Here is a 19859-nt window from a genome sequence, read left to right on the forward strand (position 1 = left end):
GTCCTCAGCAACTTCTCTAACGGTGATTAGACGATTGGCCAATATTATTTTCTTCACTTCATCAATGTTTTCGTCTGTTGTTGACGCGCTCTTTATTACTCTAAAGCTCTTCCAGGATCAGTATCAAAACTTCCCCAAGGAAACCTTCTGGCCAAATTCCTTCCTCATAATTACTGAATGTGAGTCCAAAAAATCCCTATCTTCCATTTTTCTTGAAGCACTTTAGTAATCATGTGGAGATGTTTTCTATTCATACTGCCTTGGTCAAACATAACTCTTCTTCTGTCCCGCCATCATATTCCTGACCCAGACTATCCCATTCTGCATTGCATTCTCTTTCCATTTCTGAACTGGCTGGCCTTGTATCTATACCATAAGGCTCTTCAACATATCCTGCCCAAAGACCCTGAACCTCTTCTGGGCCTATTTATACTTCCCTGTCTTATCTTTCATGCTGGGTATAGTTTTTCCCACCCTATATCCTATTTTCTTACCTTCTTATGAAGTGCTTCTACTTTTCTTTGTCTTTTAAATTACTCCATATCCTCATTGATCTTTCAGACGTTTCCTCAGCATTATTAGTTCCTCGAATAAGTTTATTGTTTAACTCTACATACACCACTCTCCCCATTCCCATTTTTACATTCCTAGAGCATTTGATCTGTGATCCATTCAATCATGTTCGCTACATCCCCATAATCTAAGTTTCCTGCCACTGCCAATTTTCTCTGCTCTGTCAATTCTCAAAAATACATTTTTTCTGCCGACCAGTGGAATGGTTTCATATTTTTCACCCAGGTCCCTCATTTTCCCCATTTAGGATATACTATTTTAGGAGACTACCCCATTGATGACACAATGAGAGATCAAGGATAGATTCACATAGAAGGATATGGCTAACATAGCTCTGTACTTCTTGAAGCTCTCCTCCATGCACAATATAAAGAGACAATATGCCAATCTAGGTACACATTAAAATGTACTACTTTCCATAAAACCTCAATTCAAATTGAAAGTCAAAAGGCACATAAACATTCAGTTATCAAGAGAAGGTAGAAGATTCACTTAAGGGAAATAGCAACTTGAAACATCTCTGGGGCATAGTAAGACAAGAAAAACACACTGTTTTCCGAAAGCCAAGATAATATATTGACATTACCATATTTATATATATATATATATATATATATATATATATATATATATATATATATATATATATATATATATATATATATATATATATTTATATATTTATATAGATAAATGCTCAGTTTTGTAACACCCATCATGACTGCAGATGTCAGGAAGAGCCTAAATAGCCAACCATTCTGTATCTTATCAATTAATAACGTGAATACAATGAATCTCAACTTATGTTATCAGTAAATCTGTATCATAATCAGTAACAGCCAACCAGGTGACTAACATACGTATATACATGTTGTAACATGAGGAAGTACATATACAAATGAGAGGTGAATACTTACACTTCACTCTTACCTAACTGCTATTGCTTTATTAGAATTCATGTCAAATGAAAAAGGTTAGTTAAGTATCCAGAAATAATCACAACAATCAAGACTTCTACTTACTCTATTTGTGTGTACATCTTTATTTTGGTTTGCTTATTTGATGAAGTGGACAAAAACTAAAACAAAATGGCTCAACAAAAACTAAATTCCACAACAGTCCCCTACTACATCCAGGTAACTTGCAGTTTACTATGCGTCAGCATCCTTGAGAGGTATGTGGCGTTGCCCAGTCTTTACACCTCCCACTTTTGCCGGCTTCTTCAAACTTCCCCGGGTCTCAGTGCCCTCACAGGCATTGCATTCGCACGTCGTAGGAGTGCTTATCTTTCTCTCATATGCATATCCATCTTCACACACAACCTCCACAGTTATTGATTTGGTGTTAGTCGCCTGGCAGCACTTGCAATTTCCTTGCTGACTGAAAGTATCTGTAAAGGATAATTTAAAATCAAGTTTCAAGAAATACAAGAGTTAAAACACAATAGAAGCCGTTAAGCACAAGTGTTTTCCCAAGGTGATTGTTATGACCATAATGAAATGACTCATTTCATCTGGGAAGAATGTTACAAAATAATAATTCTCATTTGCCAAGTCAAATAAATCCTTAACAAGGTTGGAGTTACTGGGGAAAACAATTCACTTACCATAGTCTCCCACACTTTCTGACCAGAGAGAAACATTTAAGAGCTGATCCTAATAATTATCAACAACTGTCACTTGGAAGGAGACATATTCTTCTCCTGCTTGAGGATTAAATACCACACCACTGATTTATACAAAAAGTTATGGATTTCATATGCCAAAATGGATGCGGGTTGAACATTCAAAACGTGTGTGTGAATGGGCCCTTTTTTGCTGTGCCTCTAAAAGGGTATTCTATCACATCTTTGGCACAACTGTAAGTAGTATTAGAGCACCGAGCATGAGATTGTTTCCTCCCCTTTCTTGAAGCCTTTGCCGAGAGCATTGGCATAAAATCCTTTCACTTCACTACATTTAGGGATGAGAGTCTAACTGGGACGAGTATTGCTGATGAGGCATTTTGCAAGCAACTGCTGACACTGCCATCACTTTAGGGCCCTGTTTACATCATGTTCCTGGGAAACGGACTCCTCAACAATTCCTGCTTTCCTGGAGTCAGCAATAGCAGCACTCCAGCAGGCTTTGTGGTGGTATGAGTGGAAGATGGTGATGGAGGATCTGAGTCTATATACCCATCTACATCTACATCAATACCCTGCAAGCCACCAAAAAGGTGTGTGGCAGGGGGTGCAGCACCAGGAGGAAAGGGTAATGGATGAAGGAGTTAGGGTTTTTCAAATGGATGGGGAAAGGTGAGGGGAACCTGCAAAAAAATATATAAATATAATCGTATAACCATGCGCAGTCGCTACCTTGTAGGTTAATACTTATTATGTCGAGCCGGCTCCTGGGGGATTTCGATTACAAGCATTTTGGTCTCTTACTGTTCTCGTAAAAAATGACCATTTAAACCTGTCAGTCTTGCAGTCAATCTCTCTAATCTTACATTCGTGATCCCTCCGCCCGTAATACGCTGGGGTTCGTATTATGTTATGACCTTGACAGTATCGGATGATACACCATCCAGGATGACTGTTTGAACATGATTTTTTAAAAATTGTCTAATGCAGCATATAACACTCCCGTGTATTCCATAAGTTTCCAACTTTGCAAGTAACTTGCAATGAGGGACTTTATCAAAAGCTTTTTAAAATCTAGAAACATCGCATCAACTGGAATATTACTTTCACCAGTCGCCTATGACTCACATCCCAATCTCACTCCTAGATATCTTTAAGACAAGAAAAACACTTTCAGCTAATATCTTCAACTGTCTTTCAGGGATTGTGATGATAAATCCCAAAGACCTGAAAATTAACAGGGATAAAGAGAAGGACTGATGTCACAAGAAATGACACTTCGGGGCATTTAAATAGGAGACACATTAGGGATTTGCATAAGATGACACCACATTGAAATCCACACAGAGAACGGTTGGGGTTAAAGTTTGAGGCTGTCGATAGCATAGAAGAGCTATGCTAAAATATACATATCTGCAGCAAAACGTTCACACCATTGATGCATAAATATTAAGGTGCTCTCGCTCATAGGTGCACAGCTGCCTTACCCGATCTGTTCTGAGCAGAGAAAAAAAGTGAAAAATAGTGAGGATGTATACACCCATTCTCTTTCAAAACAGAGAAACACAAATGGTAAAAAAATGATGTTGAAAGTTCTCTTTCAGCTAGCACTCACAGAAAGCAGTTCCCTCATGTCTAGCACATGCATACATGGGCCAAATTCCACACATATCTAGCATTTCAATGCTTTAAAGCCCAAGCCCATTTCATATGAGGTTTACCTCACATCTTCCACAAATGTGTGCAATGTACCTTGATCATACTTCACTGAGAAAGTCACAGAAATGTACATTTCATACTCAGAAATGACAATTTCAAAATTTTTGCAAAAGATATAATTATCAAATTTCCTAGTTTGCAGCTCTGGCATAACATTAAGTTCATCATGCCCCTTCATGAATGGCTTTCATTCATTTCAACCTGCACAGGCTATTGCAGCATCATTTAAAAAATAACTTCCATTAGCTTTAAGACTAACAACTTAACAAAAGGTGGTGAATCATTTCATTTCTTCACTTTCCAGTCCACTGATTAGAACTGGAGCTGTAATCAAAATTAACAAAATGTCTCCCGGAAATAACATTCCAAGGGAGGTTTTCACTCACAAAACATCGTGTAAGATGATAATATCCACCAGAGAGCATAAAAGATCCCATGAAATATTTTTAGGTCAAATTATTACTCGCACTAAGGAGTCCTTTACATAAGCCTATGCCTTAATCAGTCACAAATTTTGCTACGTAGATAAGTGGTCCACAATTGTTCTCAATTAGTCAGAACCGCTGACAGTTCAAGTTTTTTTTAAATAGTTTAATAGATAAGTGAAATAAATAACAATACTACTATTAATAATGTAACAATTTCAAGGCATAAAAATCATTCAGCTTGACCGAGATTTGAACCCAGATCCCTTTCCGCCCAACAGAGTGCTTTAGCGAGTCATGCCACCGAGGTATTCTCTGGCATTCCAACATTTCTGGGGGATTTAAAGGAAAAAGATGTTAAAACAAAATACCACGCCCATAACGTCACTAGTATTCGTAGTCATGCCCACTGTATCACAATGGATGAGGTTAAAGCAAATATTTAAATTCTACTATTGCTAACGCCAAAGTTAGAGCAGTGGCTTCTAGAGCGTGAATAAATGTTATGCTTGTAAATAGAAAATGCCGTTCTTCTGAAACATGCCATCTTTGAGTTTGTGCACATCTGGAATGCTATGTAAGTTAATCTTGTTGCCATGGATGCAACTAATGGGAAAACTGCCACCAAATGGATAAAAGTTTTGCCATTGGAGAAAAAGTATTCATCATATCACCATAACAGAAATGAACTGCTGACAGAAACTGTATGTAATAGATCACAGCTCCCTAGATATGGACCAAAAGTCTCTAGAAAGGGCCAAGTGCAAAAGGCTTTGCTCATCAGAGCAAATGTTGAAAGAATAATACCTTTCCAACCAAAGAAAACATCAGAACTAAAAACTCAAACTAAGAACTGGGGTGATATGGAAAATACCAATAATCCTGAGTTTTCATGAATCAATGAGCCACTTACTGAAATCAAAATATGTCGATGACTGGCAATTCCCTTTGCATTCTTGGAATCCCGGTATTGGAATGGTGTTTATACAGTTTCCATGGGCATTCTTCCTCTCTTTAATCAAACCAACAGTTAACGGCGGGTCTACTTCAACTGCTGCACAGCCTCCTTCAGCTGGAAAGGAAACGTGACTGGCATTAATAAGGAATATAACTATTTCCACTCATGTCCCTCCATTCCCATTCCATATGGGTAAAGATGTGCATGAAAGAAGCTTGCTATTATTATTGGTAAAAACAGTGCAACAGCATACCGACATAGTCTTATGAGATATTAGTTCTGAGAAAGTACTTACGCAGCAGGCAAGACTCAGTGACGTTGCATTTCTTGCAACACTTATCTTGGTAAATGTTTTCTGGAAGACAGTCATCAACATCCGGACATTTTTCTTCAGAACTCACAACTTGTAGCTGCAATGAAATGATAATATGGCATCATGGCATTGGCAGGTAGGTTTCATCACACCATGTCATGAGTAAAAAGTGACAATTCTTGAATACAGTTCATAAAAATATACAAGTTTTTTGGTTTCATCATACAAAATCATAAAGGATAAGAACAGTGCATTTCATGGCATGCATAGCCAGAAGAAGAGACGAGCCACATTGGCCTAATACACATTCAAACAAGAAATCCCACCAAACGGCGGACAAACACTCATTTATATAGAAACAGATATAAGGGAAAGGGGGCATAAAGCATCGCAGATCTCAATGTAAATTACGTTTCCTGGATAGCTCAAGTGGTTAAGAGCCTCCGCCCGGCAAGTGGAAAGATCAGGAGTTTAAATCCCGGACTAGTAAATAATTTTGCATTCGTGATCTGCTTGATTCCGCCTTCTCCACCTCTCCTGTATTCGTCCTTTATGTGTGTTCCTAACCCTTTTCCTTATATATATTTTTTTTAGGTAATCTACCGGTGAAGGTAGGTTTTTGGATGGACACAACTACCAAACAAATATTTTACTACTCCTACAAAACACAAAATCCATCAATCTGTTTCTATATAAATGAGTATTTGTTCACCGTTTGGTGGGATTTTGTGTTTGAATGTGTGTGTGTGCGTATATATATATATATATATATATATATATATATATATATATATATATATATATATATATATATATATATATATACACATATATATATAGTATATATGTATATATATATATGTATATATATACATATACATATATATACATATATATATATATATATATATATATATATATATATATATATATATATATATATATATACATATATATATATGTATGTATATATATATATATATACATATATATATATATATATATATATATATATATATATATATATATATATATATATATATATATATATATACATACATATACATATACATATATATATATACATATATATATATATATATATATATATATATATATATACATATACATATATACATATACATATATATATATATATATATATATATATATATATATATATATATATATATATATATATATATATATATATATGTGGTGTGTGTGTGTGTGTATTTATATATGTGTATATATGTAAATGTGTGTGTGTGTGTGTATATATATATATATATATATATATATATTTATATTGATGATATAGAATGACTCACACCAGCAGTATAACATTTGGACTGCACAATAGAACACAAATAAAATAGATAGCACTTAAAAGGAAACACACATTGTAGATTGTGTCTAAATGTGTTATATGTATGTGTAAACACTCACACGAGCAGATTTATCACGGTGGTGCGCCAAAGGGTTGGTGGATCTCAGAAGGTTTTTGAGATTGGCGGGTCGTGTGTATGCGATAGATGGGCATTGGGGTAGTAAGGATGAGGTCGTGTCATTGTCATGTAAAATTGGAAACAGTTCTTTAAGGAGGGTTTTCAGTCTGTGTGATCCGGGGAAATAGGTGGTGCAAAGGTTGAGTCCTTGCGTCAGATGTGGGCTTGTTTTTGTGTGGTGTGTGTGGTCGGGTGGAACGGTGGATTTTATTTCGTAGCAACTTTTCTGGGTAACCGCGTTTGAGGAGTGCAAGGTGTAGATTGGCAAGGTATTTGTTGAGAGTGGCTGTGGTGTTGCAAATTCGGTGTCCGCGGATAGAGAGAGAGTTAGGAATCGAGCGTTTCGTGTGTTGAGGATGACAGCTTGTGTGGTGTAGGTATTGCTGATGGTTAGTGGCTTTGATGTGTACTGAAGTAGTGAATTTGTTGTTTTGAAGTGAGATGTCTGTGTCAAGAAAGGTGATGGTGGAGTCTGAAATGGAAGAGGTGAATTTAACAGTGAAAGATGAATTTAAGGTGGATAAGAAATTATTGAGAGACTCTACACACACAGGGTGCGGCAACATAACTTCCTTTTTTTAAATGCAAAACGGAAGTTATGTTGCCTATTAAGTTTTAGATTTGTTCTATTGTTTTGTGTTTGAGTAGAGGGTAGGAGGGATGCTAGAATGGAGACACTAGAGCATTTATCAAAGGGAGTGTTATGTTCGGAGGCATGCTTTGGGATTGGGAACATCTCAATCAGGGAAGAATTCTTAAAAGAGGCCCGGTGGTTATTGATTCTAATATTTAGGGGTGTGGTCAATTGTCCAATATAAAAGGCAGGACATAGTTGGCACTTCAGATGGTAAACTACATTGCTGGAGGTACACGAGGAGTAGGGAATTGGTGGGAGAGAGTTAATAAGCTGATGGGAGAGGGAAGGGTTTTGGGTTCTGTAAATAGGACATGTTTTGCATCTTCATTTATTGCAGGGCATGGGAGTGCCTTTGGGATGGGGTAGGGAGGTACACCACCAGGGATGCCTCATACAAGAATTCCCCATTTATGTCATTTTCATTATTTCACCAGCACATATTTAGCAAAATGAACTCTAAAACATGAAGAAAAACCAGTAACTTAGCAGTAGTAGAGTAATACGGGAGGCGACCGACAGCTGAGGTCATTTGTGCCATTAGGGATGGATGGAAATGGAGGAAGGGTTAAGAGAAACCCAGGGTCGGCATTAGCCTATTCTTTAACGTAAGGTGCCAAGGGGTCCACAGTTTAATGTCCCATACAATGGATGGCGTACTCACTCAAAGTGCTCTCCACAAAGCATCTCAAATAGGAATTGGGATACCACTGAAAAAGTTCTGTTGTCATTAGGATTCGAACCTGAGCCCTCTGGATGAGAAGCCAGTACGCTAGCCACCTTAACATTTCGGTCCCCATCAGTAGCTTATCCTTCCTTCATAAAACACTTAACAAGTTTTGCACTTCATTCTGGCCAACTTACATAAAAATCCTTGACTTTTCCCAGTTCTCCAGTTTGCAGTCCTATGACAATTGCCTTCCAATTCTTTGAGGGTGGGTACAACAAAGTCCTGTAGAAAATGTAATTTAGACCACCTATTCCATCCTTTCACAGAATTACTACCCTCATTTGGGCATCTACATATGGATAATGTGATTTTTAATACCAACAGTAACAAGATTCTTGCAGATGGCAATTTTTCATGAAAATAATAAACTGAGCCCTTGCCAAATGCCATTGAAATATTTTCAAGGCTTGAACCAAGCTTCCCTCCTTCAACCGGGCAACCGTATGGGCCCTCCAGCCCTTGCGATGACACTGCCGTGCTGGGCTGACCATGCCAGATGGGCGGGCCTCACCCATACAAGGCAAGAGGGGGTGTCAAGGCCACGGCTCCAGCAACCCACTGCTCACCTGGCTTTCTCCATTCTCCTCGCAAGTGTGCACGGTGCACCCATCGTCCGTCTCCCACCGGCTGCCAGGCGGGCGCAGCACACCATCAGCCATCACACAGGCCACCTGCTTGCACTCCCCACAGCATTGCGTCGACTCTTCCGGGGCTTCCACGTACTCCCAGCCCTGGAACCCAATTGGCAACGGTGAGCAATGAGCAATGAGCGATGTGCAAAGTGGACCATCATCTGGACTGGAGGCGCACATTTTCTGAGCCCTTTGCAAAACAGTTACACATTCAGGCCAACGGCACGTGGACCACTTAGAAGTGTTATGCAGTGGTGCTTGCCACTCTGCAGCACCATAGAACGAATAACTTGATTAATCCTCTGGACCAACTCATTGGATCAAAGAAATTAAAAACAAGCTGCACTACTTGCTCGGAATATTCAATTAAAAAGAGTAATGAACAATAAATTCCATTAAAGAAACAAATAATCAAATGAAAACAACTCAACTTAAAGAAAAATAAACCTTACCCATAAACCACATTGGGCCAACCAGTGTGACTGTGTGTTTATTTGTAAGTTTCCAAATACGGTCCCTGGCAATAGGATTAATATCCTTGGAAACCTATTCAGGAAACACCCCCCCCCCCTGTTTAAATGTGAGCGGATGACTATTTTGAATGTGTGTCTGATCATTGGCAAGGGATCTCAGTATTCCCCTCCTTTTTCTTTTCTTAGTAATTAATAAGTTTTGTGGTAGCTCATAGCCAGACTGACTGAATACCTCGCCATTAACCACTTTGGGCCAATCAGTGTAACTGAGTGTGTGAATATCTCACAATTTTGAGTGAGTCTCATCAACGGCGAGAGATTATTCTTCCCTGGGGATCAGCACACCAAGTGTAATATTCCCCTCCTTTTTCTTTTCACAGTGGGGTAAAAACGCTTTATGGCGCTTACAGTAAAACTGAAAGCTGAAATTTAGTTGAATAAATTGTGACTCCGACTAGCTGACTACACTGTGGCACACCACCTAGGCAAAACTCAATGACATTCACAATGGACCACCCCGGGAAGAGCCTACCTTGGCGCAATCTTTGTTGCATGTCTCAATCATCTCCTGCTTTGTGAGCTCCTTGTCTGGTCCAACAGAACAGTACATTTTCTTACACTTCGCTACCAAGAATGTTTCACCTTCCTGCAATGAAGTACACAAAAACAGATCAATATATATCCCTATCAACTTGATTACTAACATGAATTATCCATGTAAATATAATCACAGCATTATCTCTCAGATATCAAGGCTCTATAAAATAATTCTCTTACGTTGTCATCTGTCTGGGTCGAAACTAAAAAAATACATTTAACTCTATCCATTACACATTTTGGATGTTTCATAATTTGAACACCATCCCATGGTAATTGTTAATTTAATACCAAAATATTATCATAGCTTTCATAAAACTAGGCTTAATCTCATATCAAAAGACATAGAAGCACCTAAAAGTTATTTTCATTTATATCCCAATGACATTATTAAATTATTTCTACCATGTTGTTGACCGTTCCAAGCATATGCATTTGCATACATTCATGTTTGCAATTAATATGTGCACGATAATCAACCTCTAAGCAGCAGATGAGACTTCCTTTTATTGATTACTCTTCATTACTATTTCACAGTTTTTTATGTATTTTAAAAGTTAAGCAGTTGCCCGCAGTGACTTCCTCAAGTTAATTTAATTAATGCACCAAAAGCATGGTGCATTAGTTGTAAGGAGGATCATCTCTTGGAGTGGCTGAGATGAAAGGCATTAATAATACATTAATTTGCCTAAAGATCAGGTACTAATTGCTTGTACAAGATATAAGGCACGTCAGATTTTTCACATTCACTGACAATTACATGTTAGGCATAGAATAAATCATCGTTGTATATACATATGAAATAAATTATTGATAAAGATTATTGCAATTGTCATGGAAGTACATCATTCACCGAATAGTAACAATTCATTACTAGATAATTTTTTAAACTTATCTTAAAAATAGATGTAGACTTGGCCTCTTTACATGGCTGGGTAACACATTGTATATTTTTGCACCCATAGCTAAGGGCCTATTATACATAGATGTTTTCCTTTGATGGTGTTGTAAATGGATGTCGTGACTAATTCTAGTGGGATATAAATGAATGTCTTTGTTGAAGCAATATTTGTACAGGTTGTTTCTCACCAAGGCAGCAATGTGATAAATGTACAAACTTGGCATAGTTAATGCATTTTGATGAATGAATAATGGCCAGCAAGGAGTCAAGTAAGTCTCCAATAGTATACATCTTACAATTTTTTCTTCTACAGACACAACTTACGCAGCATGCACACAAAGGAGCCCCAAAAAACAATTCCATATTTCACACGGGTCTGGAAATTAGAAAAATATATGGTTTTCAGTACGCCAATACGAGACACTACTGCAAAGAAAATTGAAACTAATTAACACAGAACTTAGGTTAGCAAATAGCCTGGATACATGAACAGTCCAACTGCCGGTATGTTGCACATGTAGTCCCAAATATTTGGCATATTTTATATAGATAATAGATTTGCTGCCCATTGTCTAACTTTGCTCATTATGTTATTAATGCAAATACTTTAAAATGTTCAACTTTTTTCTTTTTTAACTTTGTTTACAAATGCCTTGTGGCATGGCACATTTCTTCATAGTTATAACTGCATTTCTGAAGCACACTCCTGTGCTCTCGACATCTGCTAATGCAACAATAATAAAAATAGATGAATAATTTTTATTAACATGCACACAAACTAAGCTACTAATGATTCCACATGAAAAAATAGAGCCTCAGCAATTCAGTAACTCAGATTCCAATCTACTGCAAGATACTATCATGTCATCAACAATACTGCCATCTAAGCCTAGCTATTTTTCAGCATCACTGACTGTCATGATATAAGATTAGAGATAAAAACAATGAAATAGATTTTTCCTTGCTACCAATCTCTATTATATTTGAAAATTGTACATATCTAAACCCAAAGTGGAGGACAATTTTTTTCTTATTGCAGCCAAAATCCAGTGTTCAGCGCCCTTCATTGGTGTATCACCCTGTGAGAGAGTATTTCATTTCCTTTATTTTAAAAATACAGAAGCTGCTTTTATTAATACATCCTTAACATCAGAGTTGATACTTTTGGAACCTATCCACGGTTGCATTTCCTCCACCATACAATACTTTATATGAGTAATTCCGCATTTCTTCAATGACAGTACACCAGTCACAACATTCCACGAAGTTTTGACTCATTCACAATTCTGCTAAATAACTCTTCCTTCTTCCTGAAGGTAATCGTTTTCTATCCATGATCTACCATGAACCATGAAGCATAAAATTGACTCATGATGATGATTTGTACAAAATGTTTAATTAAAAAAACACTCAAATATTTGAGAACAAAGTAACAGCCTGCTGTTTCTACACTTTTATTGATGCACGAATAGGATGATTACACTTATTCACAATTGCGCGTGGGTGCTACAGGCTCATGGCCATTCTGGCAGCTTCCTCCTCAGCCCCCCCCCTATATTTTGAATGATAAGCTCACCGATAAGAGTCAGATATGGTCGACAGTGCTGTGCAAGAGTCCATACAGTAAGGAAGAATACAGGTTTACTGCCAGCTTACACCCCAAGGGATCTTAGCTTGAAATTGGGATCTGCACCATTCACATCCAAGTGAAATCATGCAAAAATACATGGTTTAATTTCTAATCAAATTATACCACTTACATACATTCACACTCGGTGGATACCTCAACTTTAGATATCACTGGATCTGAACTCACTTTAATAAAATTTTGCTACACTCTTTCGGAGTGAAGCAAAAAAAATATATCGCCCTACTTATTATTCTTACAGAACGGAAAATATTATGGAAAGAATTATTCGAAACCACTCTATCCCAGAAAGAAAAAAATCGATGGAATACCTGAATATGTATATGAATATAAACCAGAAGTTTCAGATACAAATTTCGACTCTTATTTTGACTACACAATTAAGCCGTGTTTTGAGGGGAAAAAAGTGCATCCAAAAAAGTGCAAATGTGGCACATAATTTTGAAAGCTTGTTTTTGTAATTAAATGATGCCCCACAGCCAATTATGTATGGTGATTCTTCAATGATAAATATTCATGTCAACACTTTTCTGAATCTAAATGAATTCATGCTATGGAGAGTATTCCCTCCTTTGAACACCACCTTAACTGTAAAAATGTATTCTCGTCACTTTAGAATAAATTACCTTGAGTTCATGTTCTCCCACTAGGCAGGCAACCTTGAATGTTTTATTACAGCAGCTCCCCTCAACTGGAAGAACTTCTACCTTAAAATCTTCATAAAGATTTTCCTCTTGAGGACAAGTTATGTCAACTGACTGAGTTTGAACCTGAAGTGGAATAAAAAATATTTCATAAAATATTGGATTTTCAAATTTCCTGTAAATGAACTTGATTAAAATTTGCAGAAAAATTGCCTATTTTGGATGGTGTTAATTATTTCATTTGGCATGGGCAAGTTTAAAAACCACATGAGTCATGGATACAAACGGGTCCTCTCCTTTCAATGCAACAATTTCAGAGATTAAAAATCATTCGCCTTGACTGGGATCCCAGTCAAGGCGAATGATTTTAACACTCTGAAATTGTTGCATTGAAATGCACATTAGCGGATGACTCCGTTAAAAGTTACTGTTGCGGCATCTCCCGCAGTTTCTTTCGAATGGCTCCTCTCCTCCTTACAAGGTTACACTTTTCAGGATCTAAATGGATCATTTTTCTTTCACTCTGTCACAAAGAGACAAAAGGCAACTAAGTACTAAAAAATACATAATAATATAAACCAGAAGTTTCAGACACTAATTTTGACTCATAGCTTTGATTACTGGCACATAAGCTGCACCCCAAATTTTAGCCGTATTTTGAGTACACTGAATTTATGACAATTTGGCGCAAAGGTCATGAGCAATGAACATGTGGAGGAGCTGGAAGACTACAGTAGGAAAAGCAAAATTCCTGACAGAGATCCCAACCCATTAATTAATTTCCATTATTAATGATTTATAATGGAAATAAAGAGCTTGAAGGCAAAAAATCATTGGAAAAATACTAATGTAAAACAGAAACTAATGTTACGCCATTGTCTGCAGTAAAATCAGCACATATTAATCTTGATTCAATATTTAATCTGCTAAAAAGTTAAGCATATATTAGTGAAACCATGCTTTGAGCAATGTACTTTTCAACTTATGTGGAAATTTTAAGGATGCATTTGAATAAATAATAGCATTAAGTCTGGGAATAACAATTTTCCCATATATATTAATATAATATACAAAAATATGCATTGCCACAAAAATATTTTTAAAATTATGCATAAAGTTTATTCAAAGAAAATTATACATACCTTGTTTAGGATCATGACTCATCTTCATCTTTTACTCTATTGTGAAATGAAACAACCTTGGGATATAAATTCAGTTTGCAGAAAACAAATCGCATTTAGCCTGCACTTCTGGACTTAACAATCCATTGAAAGCTATGGAGTTGCTGAACAGTAAACAAGCAGGGGTTTAATTTTCACATTGCCACTTGCATTGGCACAAAATAGCAGCACAATAGTGGTGATGCCTTTCATTCGCTTGCGGCAATGCATTTTCCTCTGATGTCATATGGGTTTGCTTTGGCATCTTTTTCCAGAGGAGACCCATTTCATCACCATTAAAATCCAGCTGCAGTGGGTAACCATCAGAATCCTTGAGCTTCTTGAAGTCGCCAGTCATGTTCTCTGCAGACTTTGCTCCAGAGCTTCCAGTTTCACCATCCCTTACAATGTCTTGGGCGCCATTTCTTCATTTAAATCTCTTGAACCACCCACGGCTTCCCTCAAATACATAATTCTTCTTTGGCCATTGATGACCCTGGCATCATCTTAATTAGGTCAGCAAAAATCACTTACGCCTTCTCACAAATGATGATCTCTTTAACAGTATCACAGTATAATTGCTTTTCATTTGAGAAAAAACCTTTCCACATTGTTGAGAATTCATAAATGTTGCTTAGATATTCTTATCACTCCCTTTGAAGCATCAATACCCATAATTTTGTCCTTGGTGCTTGTGCAAATTGCTGACGTAGATCGATTGTGTGTATGCTAGATCAGTTGCACTCATACCGCACTCTTGCTTTTCAATGGCTTTACTTTTCATTCTTTTCATGCTTATTTTGATTCTCTTTTACTACTGTCTTCTTGCGGCTTTTCCTTCAGCGACATTTTTGCAAGATTTATTAAATTTGCACAATAAAACCACAAATTATCTATCTGAACACAAGTTTGGAAAATGGTGTGATCACAAGCAACACTGAGATGCTTTCGGAATGAGTGCTGAGCACAAACCGATGCTGCAAACACACAAAGCTGGACTTCCAATCTCTTAGTCACAAGCAATACAGTCTTTTTCTTCAATATTTATTCTCATTATGCAAATTACTCGTTTTGCAAGGTGCTCATCAAGCAAGATTCAAATGTAATTTTCTTGTTGAGTGAATAACTGCTGCCATTCATAAACAGCCCGCATTACACCATCAAGTTGTCTTGATAATGCAGGAAACTGCACCAAGTTGATTCCATGTTACCAATTATTTACTGCATTTGATCTTTTTAAAATTGAGGCTTAAGAAGGGAAGCGCATACTCAAAATAACATTGCTGTGAATTGTATTGATTCAACATGGGAGTCTCAAGTGAATCATTTTACATACATAAGATACGGCACAAGATACTTACAACGCCATCTATCTCTCGGCAGTAATACGTCGTGCAGTAATCACTGGACACCCAACTGGTTCCAACGCGATGCAGTTTTCCATTAGCCATGCAGGCAACTTGCTTGCACTGCCCACAGCATTCCTCAGAGTCTGGCGGAGGTTCTTGGTACTCCCACCCCTTAAGTGGACGAGAAGAGGAGCATGTGTGCATTGAAACAATACTCTCTACCGAGGAAACAGCACAGAGCTCCCCAAGCATGGCTACATCCGATGATGTAATTATGAGAGGCGCTTCATCACGGCAATGCGCAGCGCAGCATGAGGAAGCAAGAACTTCTCTTCCTGCACGCCGATCGAATGAATGGACTTGGGAAGAGTGCCTTGACTACATTTTCTTTTAATCAATTATTTAAACCATTTGAGTTCAAGTAATGCTTTTCTAATATTTTTAAGTATTTCACATAATTAATTGTATAATAGACATACTAGGTAGTGATTGCGAAAATATTTTAGAATCTTAGCCGCTTCTTGATGAATTTACCCTAAATTTTCAAAAAAGAGTCTGCTTAAACTTTAATCTAAGTACTCCCACAACGTGGAATTATTTGAAAACAGCATAGTAACACTTTATTTTTGGGCTAAGCATCCCTTAAAATGGTGCTGCAACTTTTGATCTTTGGTAATTAACTTGAGTACGGTGGGATACTAATTATGATTTTTTAGGAATATAACTCACCTGAATGCCTTAAAAAGAATGCATTTCAAGGACTTTCATTCACTACTGCCATACAAGGTCTGTCCCAAATGACGTATGACTCATCATTTAAAAAGCAGCAGCACATCACAATGGAAACAATTTATTTTAATATTTTTCTCCATTCTTAAAGGTTGAACCAAAGAGAATCCAGTTTTTAAAGAGTAAAAGTCTTCCAAGCGTTCATCCTACATTCCCTGAATCAATTTCGGTTCCGTTAATAACTTTGAATCTCATATATGATTCATGACAACTACTTATCTTAGAAATATTGGGCAAATTACAATGAGATGAGCTTAAATATTATGTCATTTTGAATTAGGGTAGATCAAATAATTATGTGAGAATAATTAGCACAAAGTAACCACACATAAATGGTATTAAAATGGTATGCCAAATTTCAAATTCTAATCGCCAGAATTGACATCAATACAAGAGGGTAACAAATGAATGCATTTACTCAGATGTAGAGTAAATTTGACTAACTTAGAAGAAAATTTAATAATTAATATTACAAGAATAGTTTCTTTTACATTTTTGTTAATTTAACGCTCAGTAAATACATCAGAAAGAGCCTTGGGGGGTATTTCAGTAGTCCCAGGTCTAATTTTACAGCAAGAAGATGTGTACCATTAATGCACCTACCTTCTCACACACTTTGACACAGTGTTGTACTTTATACTGTTTTATCACCAACGATGCATTAGTTGACAGGATGCATTGCCTGGATATGCAGTTTTCACCAGGGATTGACCACTCCTTCCCCACCTAAAATTAGAGCAATTGAAGACTTTGAGATTCATATCACTGGCTTACAAAGAGGTGATTCACCAGCCTCTCACAATCAGCCTTCTCTAACGAAGACAGTGATTCACCAGTTCCACACTTTTATTTTCTTCAATACTGTTTATGGTTCAGAAATCATTAGAACACTCACTTTTTGGTTCCAACAATCATTTTTTTTGGCTCCTCATCATTTCCATGGGGTTTTTATTCCAGCTTGCCTTCCACTGTTCTAGATGTAATCACTTTGTGCATACTAATATTCCCACATTATCACAGGGTAATTTGAATTTGTCTTAATCAGTACTTTTACTATCAGTTGTCTCTCCCAGATGTGACTTGTTGATCTATTATAGGTTATACCAAGACTTTGAAGCTATGCTACGACAAAGAGCACATTATATAGATCTGTTAATCTAAAAAGCACCATAGCATAACATGAAAATGAAGGGCATCTCCCAATGCGATCATTCACCACAACATTTTTTACTCCATAGTAAAAGAATACCTATTACCCTTTAGTTCTCGTATGAAATGAAATTCTTCCATTCTTTTTCATTCATTAAAATATAAAACCAATAGGGATCAAATTTCTTATTAAATGAGGGTAGTTTAAAAGGTTCTCAGAATCACCACCAGAAGGCAGCACTTTAACAAAGAGTTTCCCATGTAGTAATAGGTAATCCTTTATGAGTAAACACGTACTGCGTCAGTTCTCTGGGCAGAGATTTGTGGCGCAGTACTTCATACTACACAAGAATAACAACAGAGACTTCATAAAGAAAGTTATGAAAGCAAAGGAAATTCATGCCAACATTCAGGACACTCCGAGAGACTCTGTTCCTTCATATTCAACTATTGTCAAGTGGAAAAACGAGTTACCGTTTGGTTTCGACAGCTTTTGATAGTCTTTCAAGAGAGAGCTTTCAAAGATGATTATCCATGTAGCGATCAGCAAAAATGTGCCACTACCTTAGAAATTATTGCAAAAGGGCATGAAATGGTCATGAATGGAGGATCACCGACGGAAAGTGTGAGAAATAACTGCAGCTGTGGGGATGTCATCTGAATGGGCACATCACATGTTAACAGTGGAATTGGATATTCAGTGGAATTCGTATCTGCTAGATGAGTGCTGCCACTCTTGACACAGGATCACAAAATGCATTAAAATGGAAATTCCTGAACAATATTCCACCCATTTAAAGAGCAACCAACAAGATTTTCTGCGCCTCTTTGTGCTCACAGATGAAACTTGGGTCCACTACTATACCCCAGGGACAAAACAGCAGTGAAAACAGTGGAAACGCGTTGATTCAAACCACCAAAAATAGCAAAGGCAATACAGTCGCCCTGAAAAATTATGCCTTCAGTTTTATGGAACACAAAAGGGGTTCTGTTGATAGATTATTTTCCCACTGGTCAAAAAATTACGGGATAATACTATGCTAACCTCCTGGAGCAAAAGATACACAAAAAAAGGCCAGGTTTGACAAGGCAGAGAGTCATCCCTCATCAAGAAAATGCACGCCAACACCCAAGTGCCATTGCCACAGCAAAAATACGCAAAATACGCCACAAATTGTTGCCACACCCACCTTATTGGCCAGATTTGGCTCCATCATATTTCCTTCTCTTCCTCAAGCTCAAAACTTTCTTCGGGGGATGAAGATTCTCTTCAAACAAAGAACTAACAGCCGAAGTAGACTTGTATTGTGCAGGCCTGAGGGAATCTAATTTTCGGGATGGGATCAAGGCATTGGGACATAGCTGGACCCAGTGCATTTGTGTACAGGGAGATTACAATGAAAAATAAAAAATTTTCCCTGAGGTAACTTGTTTATTTCTATTCCATTGCGAGAATTTTTCAAATTACCCTCAGGTCAATAACGGTTATTGACAGTAGCAACTTGAGGTCACATGTGCTTCTCTTGTTAACAATGGCCAGTAAGAATAGGATAATATCTCCAGATGATAACATCAGAAAATCTCTTTTTAAGGAAATAACACAACTGTTGACAATGATGAATAAGGTGATTTTAATATTTATGATTATTAGGATGATATGGGTAATGATGATAGCACGGAATTTTCCAGCACAAATGAAGACATTGGTACTTATCCATTGACCCAGGAAAGTAAGCGCTGAAGTAATGAGACCCTGCAATTGCTTAACATGAATAGAAGAAAACATACTTATATGAATGGGAAATAATCCTATTGAAGCAGACATTTTTTCCTGTATCTTGAAAGAGATATTTTGGAGGTAATTTCAATTGAAGTGAACCTGTGCATGCTCATTTGAATCCAAAATAATAAAAGGGACTTGACAAAAAACAATTCAGGAGAACCAAGGTGAGCTAATGAGCCCAAAAAGAATAAGGCAAGAACTAATTTGAGCCTGTTTTTCATTGCATAAAGGCTCAGGTGCAAAAAAACAA

The 19859-nt window shown here is 37.1% G+C and overlaps 1 protein-coding gene across 1 annotated transcript in view; it reads right to left on the minus strand.

The window, feature by feature from the left end:
* Window positions 1-1274: 1274 nt before the first annotated feature.
* The window catches only part of LOC139692782 (hemocytin-like), a 201104-nt gene continuing 182519 nt past the window's right edge, over window positions 1275-19859 (minus strand). The window contains exons 77-84 of the mRNA XM_071591062.1: window positions 17281-17403; window positions 15901-16059; window positions 13362-13505; window positions 10122-10235; window positions 9051-9215; window positions 5595-5709; window positions 5255-5413; window positions 1275-1963 (exon numbers count right to left, since the gene is read on the minus strand). Coding sequence (XP_071447163.1) covers window positions 1725-1963; window positions 5255-5413; window positions 5595-5709; window positions 9051-9215; window positions 10122-10235; window positions 13362-13505; window positions 15901-16059; window positions 17281-17403 — 1218 coding nt within the window. The 3' untranslated portion in view covers window positions 1275-1724. The remainder of the gene's footprint in view (window positions 1964-5254; window positions 5414-5594; window positions 5710-9050; window positions 9216-10121; window positions 10236-13361; window positions 13506-15900; window positions 16060-17280; window positions 17404-19859) is intronic.

Source organism: Hetaerina americana, unplaced genomic scaffold (assembly GCF_022747635.1).
Source record: "Hetaerina americana unplaced genomic scaffold, ioHetAmer1.1.p SCAF_41, whole genome shotgun sequence".
In the NCBI taxonomy this organism is placed as follows: Eukaryota; Metazoa; Arthropoda; class Insecta; order Odonata; family Calopterygidae; genus Hetaerina; species Hetaerina americana.